This window comes from Rhinolophus ferrumequinum, chromosome 6, assembly GCF_004115265.2.
Source record: "Rhinolophus ferrumequinum isolate MPI-CBG mRhiFer1 chromosome 6, mRhiFer1_v1.p, whole genome shotgun sequence".
Lineage (NCBI taxonomy): Eukaryota > Metazoa > Chordata > Mammalia > Chiroptera > Rhinolophidae > Rhinolophus > Rhinolophus ferrumequinum.
In genome coordinates, this window is record NC_046289.1 from 34,962,354 (window position 1) to 34,971,121 (window position 8,768).

An 8,768-nucleotide genomic window follows, 5' to 3' on the forward strand; every position below is an offset into this window, starting at 1 on the left:
GTTTTAAATCAAACATCCTATCTAGACAAATCAGTATTTTTCAATTTTTTTTCTAAAGGGGAGAAAAGACATAACATTTAAACGTACACTCTTTAAAACTCAAGCCAAATGCTGCTTTCTTCTTTTTATCCCAACTCGCAGAGTTAGGTAAGCACTGTAAGAATTCTAGGCAGATAGACAACATGGTGCTGTCTTAGAACAGAGGGAGGGAAGCCAGAGGGAGGATGGACCTCCCTGGGAGCAGGGCCAAACAGGAGGATGGATTGATTTCTATATACTTAAGGAGTCCCGTTATCCACTCAGGAATTACATTTAACCATTTGAACAAATGAAAAATGCAATTACCAAAAATACCCCTCTTCATAGAACCAGTGAGCATTTTAACATGGCCCAGCTCACTCGAGTTTTCAGAGCTCTCTAGATAAAAATCTAGAAGAACTTTCCAGAAGTAAAGTATGAAATCTTAAGAGTTTTGGATGACAAATAGTAATTGGCAGCTGGGATTTTCAGGTATTTCGACTATCGAAAAATATAATTCATCCCCACTCAGCCAAGAAGAAATGAGGACTTTTCAGTTACCTGGTGGGCCAGGCATATACGGAGAATTCAGCCAACGAGCGGATTTTGGCCTGACTTTTCTCTGTTCCCAGCCAGTTGCTCTGAATTATCAGCTCCCATTGTAATGCTGTCAGCACCCCACTATGTGCCATGATTCTCGTGTTCCCCAGTGCCCTGGCTGTGGGTGTGGCACGGTGCCCTGCCACCCACAGGCTGCCGTAAATCCCCAGGATGAGTGGCTGTCGTGCTCAGAGTGAAAGAAGGAAGACTTTGCGGCTTTGTGGAGCCCTCTGATGGCGTTGTCTGTGGGGTGCTTTGTTGACAGGGCCTACTTGGAGCTTGAGATCACCCTCTCCCAGGAGCAGATTCAGAAGTACACGGACTGCCTGCAGTTCTACGTGAACAATACACTTAAAGAGCTGAGGAGGCTCTTCCTCGTCCAGGACCTGGTGGATTCCTTAAAAGTACGATGGCTTAAGCTCTTCACTTGACAGTCTTGAGTTTTGTGTTTTCCTAAAAGTATAATACAATAAACCACCACATAATGGAGAATAAAAAGCAAGTGCTAATTCTATTCTAGAGTCAGAAAACTTTTAGCTCTTGGTACCATGGAGCTCATCCAGTGCAGTCCCCTCCCTCGTTTTACAGATGCTGGAGCAGTTAGGACAGTTGCCTGAGGTTGCCCAGTGAATCCCTCGCAGAACTGGGAGCAAACCCAGGTCACACAGTTTCCAGTCCTGTACTTTTTACAACACACCAGGTTGCTTCTCCTTACCATTTTAAATTCCTCAGTCAATTTCCTGAAATTAATTTTAAAATAAAAATTCGTTTGGGAAATGTGAAGCACCTATGTGCTTTTTCATTGGAAGAAATTCTGGATTCTGCTAATAGTAAAACGTCCAAGTGTCCTGACACAGTGGGGGCTGTGAGACGAGCCAGATGCAGGGCAGAGGACCCCAGCACCGGCTGTTTTTCCGGGTGCTGTCATTGAACTCAATGGGTTTCTTGGAACAAGCTGCTTTGCCCACCCTGTGGCTTACATGTAAAATCGAAGTCAATCAGTCATTTGTCAGGGCCCTGGCAAGGTGGTTGTGAGTTTCCTATGCCCCCAGAGCACTTTGTACACACCAGGCAGGGGTCTTGTACCACAGGCTGCCTGGCAACTGTTCAAGGAAGGGCAGAAGGAAAAGTGAGTGCTGTGCCCTTGACCGCAAGGTGCTTTCCTAGAATAACCCCTGGCCAAGTATTGACTAAAGAGAGAGAGAGCAGAGAGATTATAATTACTTATCTGAAGGTGACATTTCTATTTGTATTTGTAATGTAAATGTGGTGGCTAGAGCAGGCGCCAGCACACCTTATCTGTAAATAGCCATACAGTAAATATTTCAGGCTTTGGGGGCCACACAGCCTCTGTCGCAGCTACTTCACTTTGTAGCAGGAAAGCAGTGAAAGACAATACATAAATGAATGGGAGTGGTTGTGTGCCAATAAAACTGGATTCGTGATCACTAAAAATTGAATATCATCTCTTTTTCGCATACCACAAAATGTTATTCTTGTTTTGATTTTATTTCACCATTTAGAAATGTCAAATCCATTAACTCGTGGGCCCACACAAAAACAGGCCAAAGGCCATAGTTTGCTGACCCTGCCCTAGATTATTATTTCACTGAGTCCCTCGAATCTTAAAGAGATCCAAAGGGTTCTGAGAAAAGCAAAGACTGGATCGTCTTTCAGTAGTTCTGTGCCAAGCTTTAAATGCTTCCACATTTCCTATTGAAATCACGATATATTTTGCCTCAAATTCTAATCTAAAAATGTCAAGGAAATGAGACCATCTGTCAGGGTTTTAGAAGGTGTGATAATCACGTCATTTTTCAGTTTGCAGTCCTGATGTGGCTCCTGACTTACGTTGGCGCTCTCTTCAATGGTCTGACCCTGCTGCTTATGGGTAAGGACAGATGAGTGAGTTACGTCTTCCTTTACACACTCCACGAGCATGAAGCTTCCTAGGCTGGTAGCTGGTAGCCTGTATTGAAAGATTCCTAGGAACAACTGCCAGATATCCCTGAGTGCACAGCGTTTCCCTGAGCATAGTTCAATAAAGAGCATAATAATGAATTACACATTAATAATGAATTTTTTAGTCTGAAGTTTTGTTTTTTTCTTCAACCACAACTGGTTTTATTTGGCTTCTAATATATATCTGTTTACAATGGCAGTTATGGACAGAAATCCGTTTTCATTTTGTGAGGGCACGGTCTACCCTCATTCCAGGAATAATGACTTAACATCTGTAAAGAGCTCAGCAGCCCTTTATTTTCCTTAGCAACTGTTCTGTCACCTTTTATCTAGAATGCTGGCTACTATAAATAATGCTATAATATCACATAACTATGTAAACATGTATCTATGAGCTTATTCTTACTGATAACTCTCAGAATTTTAATACTATATTTGTTTTTCATCCCAGCTGTGGTTTCAATGTTTACTCTACCTGTAGTGTATGTTAAGCACCAGGTAAGTTCTATGTGATGTCAGACACTCACGTTACATTTTGACCTCGTGACCTTTGGATGTGCTCATGATTTCTTCCTTGTTGTAGGCACAGATTGACCAATATCTGGGACTTGTGAGGACTCACATAAATGCTGTTGTGGCAAAGTAAGTTACACAGTGCAATTTATAAACAGGAGAGACTGTCTTAAGCAGGCATTTGAGTGGACTAGGTAGAGGTGATGAAAGGATAATAAAGTGATAGGTTGATTTATGATCATTCACTTATTTGAGTCATATTCATGCCCTCCACAATGATATTATTTCAGAAAATAAGTATAAATTTTCAAGCTCTCAGTTAAACAAAAGTTTCCCTGGTTTATTTCCGGTATCATAAATGAATTATAATGAATAAATGATATTAAGTTCTAGCTGGGGTCTGGCTCATGTTCAAGAACAAGATGGACTGGAGAAAGTAGGAAACCCGATTCAGAAAAGTAACATTAATTTACAACAGTTTAATTGAAATAAAAACAATTATGTTTAACAAACATTTTCAACCTTTTAAAAAAATGAATAGCACTCATTTTCAAACCATTGAAATTACTTTTAAAACTTAAAAAAAAATATTTTAAATCTTTAAAACTTTTGTTACATTTTAAATTAGACCATTTTGACTCAACAAGTGTGTATGTTAGTTGCTTATTTAATTAACACCATTGCTTTTTAAACGTGACTCTCAAATAGACTCTAGTTTGTGGCTACTTTATACATTAGGAGATAAAGATTTCAGTTATAAGTATCCACAGCTAACATGGTCATCAAACTTAGCTTTCCTTAGTGTTTTTAGATATGTCTCCATCTAAAATGATATTTCTTATGTTATTATTATTCAAGATTTTGTTTTAATCAAAAGCATACCTACGCTTCAACTGCAAATAGATGTCACAAAAGGACCAGACTTTGTCCACGTGAACTCCAACTCCCTCTAACAATCTTAGAATCATGTGCTTGGACCTAGGTGATGGTCCGAACTAATGGGAAGTATTTTACACAACCAGAGATGTATAAAATAAAATAATAAACAAATAAGAAACAACAACTACGTACTCTAAACTTCATCTGCGATTAGGTTTGCATATCATCAGTTACAGCTGTTTCCTGAAGTATGCAAAGATTTCGGTTTTTACTGTGTACTGTTCATATTCTTCCTCTTAAATTCATTGTCAGTTTGTATCTGTATCACATCTACAGCACATTTCGAAATGCCTGAAATTATCATCGTGGACCCAATGCATCCAATACCTAATGAAAATCAACAATTGCAGGATAACTATTCATTATTTTGTGTTGAGAAATGGCAGCGTGGTGTAGTAGGAAACTTGGTGGTGCCAAAACCTAGGCAATCTGCTAAAAATGCTAATTCCACACCTATAGAATTAGAATTTCTAGGATTGGGGACCTGGAATCTGTATTTTAATTAACTCCACAGGTGACTTTTTGGCAGCACTATAGCCAAGAACATCAGAATAGGAGCTTGGGAAGTGGAAGACAGAAGTTCTAGTCCTAAGTTGTCCAATACTTAGTTTGAGGATCTTGAACAAATCACAGCTATGAATTTCTTATTTGGCTGATTGGTTGGTTTGTTCCAAAAAGAGACATACCTATTATGTTCCGGGTACTACATGTAACAGGCACAGAGTGTACAAAGACGAGTGAGATGATCCCGTCCTAGCTGAACTCTCAGCCCATTGATGCAGACAAAACTGTGAAGAAGTAACTATCAGACAATACAAGATTACAATATAGTTGTATAAAATATTAAGGTCAAAGGCATAAGGAAGCAGCTGTTCTTACCTGAGGGGGATGATGGAAAGCCACCAAAATGAGGGCCTTTGTCTTAGTTCGGGCAGTTATGACAAAGTGCCAGAGACTGAGTGACCAAAAAACAACAGCTATTTCTTCCTCACAGTCTGGAGGGTGGAAGTCCAAGATCAGGGTGTGAGCGTGGTTGGCTTCTGCTAAGGGCCCACTTTCTGGTTCATAGATGGCCATCTTCTCACTCTGTCCTCAGATGGTGGAAGTAGACCGAAGTTCTATGGGGTCTCTTTTTATAGGGCACTAATCCCATTCATGAGGGCTCCACCCTCATGCCCTAAGCACCTCCCAAAGGCCTTAGCTCCTAATACCAGTGCATTGGGGGTTAGGTTTCAACATGTGAACTTTGGGAGTGGGGGGGACACACACATTCAGTCGATAGTAGCCCTGAAGGATGGACAAACATTCCTCAGGTGGATGATACAGAAAAGACACTGCAAAAAGAAGAAATAATATAAACAGAGGCAGAAGCATGAAAATGGAGGTCATGTTCAGGAAGCAATGAGTCAGCCAGTGTGTCTAAAGCTAAGTGAGTGGGAAGATAACTAGAAAGCACCTAGAAAGAGAGACCGAGGTCAAATTTGAATGCTCTAAATTGTTATGACTCTGACACAACAGGAAATGGCACAGAATAGAATCCAAATGCCTTACCACCACCACAAGTTCCAATACCATCTGGCCACTGCCTGCCTTTTAGACCTCCCCTCCTACTCCGCAAGCACACGGGCCTCTGTTCTCCTTGCTCACTTTAGGGCCTCTGCATTCCCCACCCCCTCTTCCTGAAACACTGCACGCCCAGAACTTTGCCTGGTGGCCACTTCCTGTCCTCTGAGCATCTGTTTCTCAGATCAGTGGATTTAAAATAGGCACCACCCACCTTACCCCTGCTGCCCCCTCACTGCCTATCACAGCCCCTCGTTTTGTTTTCTTTTATAGCACTTTTCACCATCTGAACTTCTCTTGTTTGTCTATTTATTTCTGGCTCCTCAACCCCTATGAGAACAGAAAGCTCCCTGAGAGCAGGCACCTTCTCCCTTTTGTGCACTGAATTCCTGCATCTGGACGGGTGCCTGGCTCAGAGGAAGGTCTCAGTCAAAATCTGCATGATGAGCTCATAAAGCTTTAATCTAACAAAGCAAAATGCTTCCAGTATAAACCTACCCTAGAATACTACTGCCATACAGTGAGAATTTCAGAATTTTAGGGGCCTTGGAGATATCTAACCCAGACCCACATTTTAAAGATGGATGCTGTAGGACCAGGAAAATTCATTAGCTGGTCTTACGTCACACAGCTAACAAGTAGCACAGTGGGGAATAGGACTCAGGTTTCTTAATTCCAGCTCTGGGTAGTTTGACTATACCGAGGTTAACCACAAGTTCCAGGAACCATCCCTGTCTATACTCATAGTCCTGGAATAGTTAGTAACAGCAGCTTCTTTCTCTTTCAGAAGTGTCCCAGACGGGGTGATAAATGGTCACCTACTATTTCGTCACATAATTCTGTAATCCTGAAATAAGTTGACATCTTTGTTTACCTAAAAAGTTATAATTTAAGGAATAAGGCTTTCTTGGGTCATTCATTGTTTAATTTACATGTTCTTTTTACTGTTGTGAGAAATGTGTTTATGGACACTCATACATAAAAATGATATCTTTGGACATATTAAGCTATTTGGTCACTTAGTGAATTAAAGCAACAACGCATAATGAAGTCATAAAATAATTAATAACACTTGAGATTTACTACCTTTTAATACTGTCTTTTTAGGATTCAGGCTAAAATCCCAGGAGCTAAAAGGCACGCTGAGTAAGTGGAGATCCCACTGGGACTGGACATAAACAGGAGTGTCTGGAGTGGTAACAGCTCTGTTTTCCATGTTATGGCAAATCGATTGTTTTTCCCCCAGTACCATAATCTTAGAGACAAACTTTAAAACAGCTGTTTTTAGGCTGTTCCTGTACTCTTAGGATATTTGAGTCACTTGTGTCAAACACTGAAGTATAGAGAAAAGTGTATTAGATGTGGTTTTTAATTTCGTGTTACTAAAAACAAGTGCATGATGGTGAGAGCCCAATTTATCTTTCCTTCTTTGGTGTTCTTCTCTCTGCAATGCTTCTGTAGCTTTTAATGTTCCCTGTGGCTAGGCCTTTCCTGCTGAGTGCACTGATGCAATAGTGGAAATCACTCTTATGTCTTTGGGTTGCTGGTCGGATTAATCTTTAATAACAATATATAGAATCGTAGACCGATGTTTTAGTGTTTTTCCAACACACACAGCATAAAAATAAACACAGTTGACCGTACTTATGGTAATCAGTTTTGTATAACTTAAAATAATTAAATAAATGAATACGTCCAAAAACAAACACGCAGTACTTTTGTTGTGTGGGACTGACGGGCTGATTTACATGTATGGTAACAAAAAAGTACCAGCATGTTAACTTTATTACAATTTGTATTCCTTTCTCTGTAGTTCCTAACAGACTTCATTATGGACTCTGGATATTTGCACTTATGTACTTGATACTGAATGCATAAATAAATGTTACTAAATATAAAAACTTCCGCCTCTCTTCTTGTGGTCTTAACCAGAAAATCTGAATGCTCTAAAGAGTTATGACTTTAGAAAATGCAAAAGTTCTAAGAGACAATGCCTCCCGAGGACATGCTGGGAAGGCTGAGGCCAAGTGCTCACTTTACCCTGTCTCCAGGGCCACATGGTCCTGCCCCATCCTGGTATATGGCTGCTTTGGGTTATTAGTAGAAATCACTGAAAAGTAGTAAAACTGGAATACACTCTCCACAGGTATTAAACTCTGTGGTCGATGCAGGCATTTTAAATCGTTTTTTAAAAAACTTGAAAGCGATATAAATCCTTCCATAAACTTATATTATAAGAACATGCAACACAATGCTGGCATGGAACAATGATAATTGTTATGGACTCGCTCTTTTGATAATTATTTATTGAGTACCCACTGTGTGCCAAGCACTGAGAATAAGGCTGTGAATAAGAGAGACAATTCCCGCCATTACCAAGATAAGTCTAAAAATTGCTCAGTCCTTTTTGTGAAAGTCCAGTTGTGTGTTTTATTTCACTGTTACAGTCAGCAGTCAAGGATGATGAGGTAGAAGTAGATAAAAGTAGTAGCAGGGGGAGGAATAAAAGCAGTAGGAGAAAAAAGGAATAGTTCCTTGCAAAAGCTGCCTTTGACCAGTTTCGAGCATGGGTTCAGTAAGCGCTTGTGGAGACCACAGGGCACCTTGCCAACAGCCAAGATGGAAGCACTAGGAGGTGGCTGTGTTGGAAATGTTAACTAAATAAAAGGCAGCAAGACAATAACAGCTGCAACGTAAGACTAGAGCAACAGAGAGGTGAAGTTTGGGGCTGGCTCCTGCTCTGGCTTTTTCCAAATAGAGAAGGTTCATTGCAGTATGAAGAGAAAACATGAACTAAAGTGCTAAGATATGGAAATGCATGGCACATGCAGTGAGTAATAAGCTGAACTGGGTTGTAAGGTGCTTGGGATGGGAATGGCCATGTCAGGGAAGGGTGAAAGGTTGGAGCCAGAGAATACTGGGAATAAACTTGAACTCCAAGGAGTTTGGTCTTTATTCCTTCGATCTAAAAATCTCATGAACACACTAAGGGTGCTGGATATTGGAGATTGAGGAATACAGAAGATAATTATAATAACTAAGAGCAAACAGCTGACAAATGACTAGGCCTCTACTAAAGTAACTGCAGTGAGAGTAGAAATAGATGTTCACCTTTCCATGATCCTTTATATCAGCCCAACATGCCAAGAACCCACTGTGTGCAGAGATGCAGC

General features: G+C 40.4%; 1 protein-coding gene across 2 annotated transcripts in view; it reads left to right on the forward strand.

Moving 5' to 3' along the window:
- The window catches only part of RTN1 (reticulon 1), a 172,240-nt gene extending 164,745 nt beyond the window's left edge, over positions 1 to 7,495 (forward strand). Inside the window, exons 5-9 of one of the 2 annotated variants that reach the window (XM_033108154.1) lie at positions 884 to 1,022; positions 2,440 to 2,509; positions 3,032 to 3,078; positions 3,164 to 3,222; positions 6,703 to 7,489. In XM_033108154.1, the coding sequence (XP_032964045.1) occupies positions 884 to 1,022; positions 2,440 to 2,509; positions 3,032 to 3,078; positions 3,164 to 3,222; positions 6,703 to 6,745 (358 nt within the window). In that variant the 3' untranslated portion in view covers positions 6,746 to 7,489. Of the gene's footprint in view, positions 1 to 883; positions 1,023 to 2,439; positions 2,510 to 3,031; positions 3,079 to 3,163; positions 3,223 to 6,702 lie in introns of both variants that reach the window. The other variant, XM_033108155.1, reaches the window with a different exon arrangement.
- Positions 7,496 to 8,768: the final 1,273 nt, after the last annotated feature.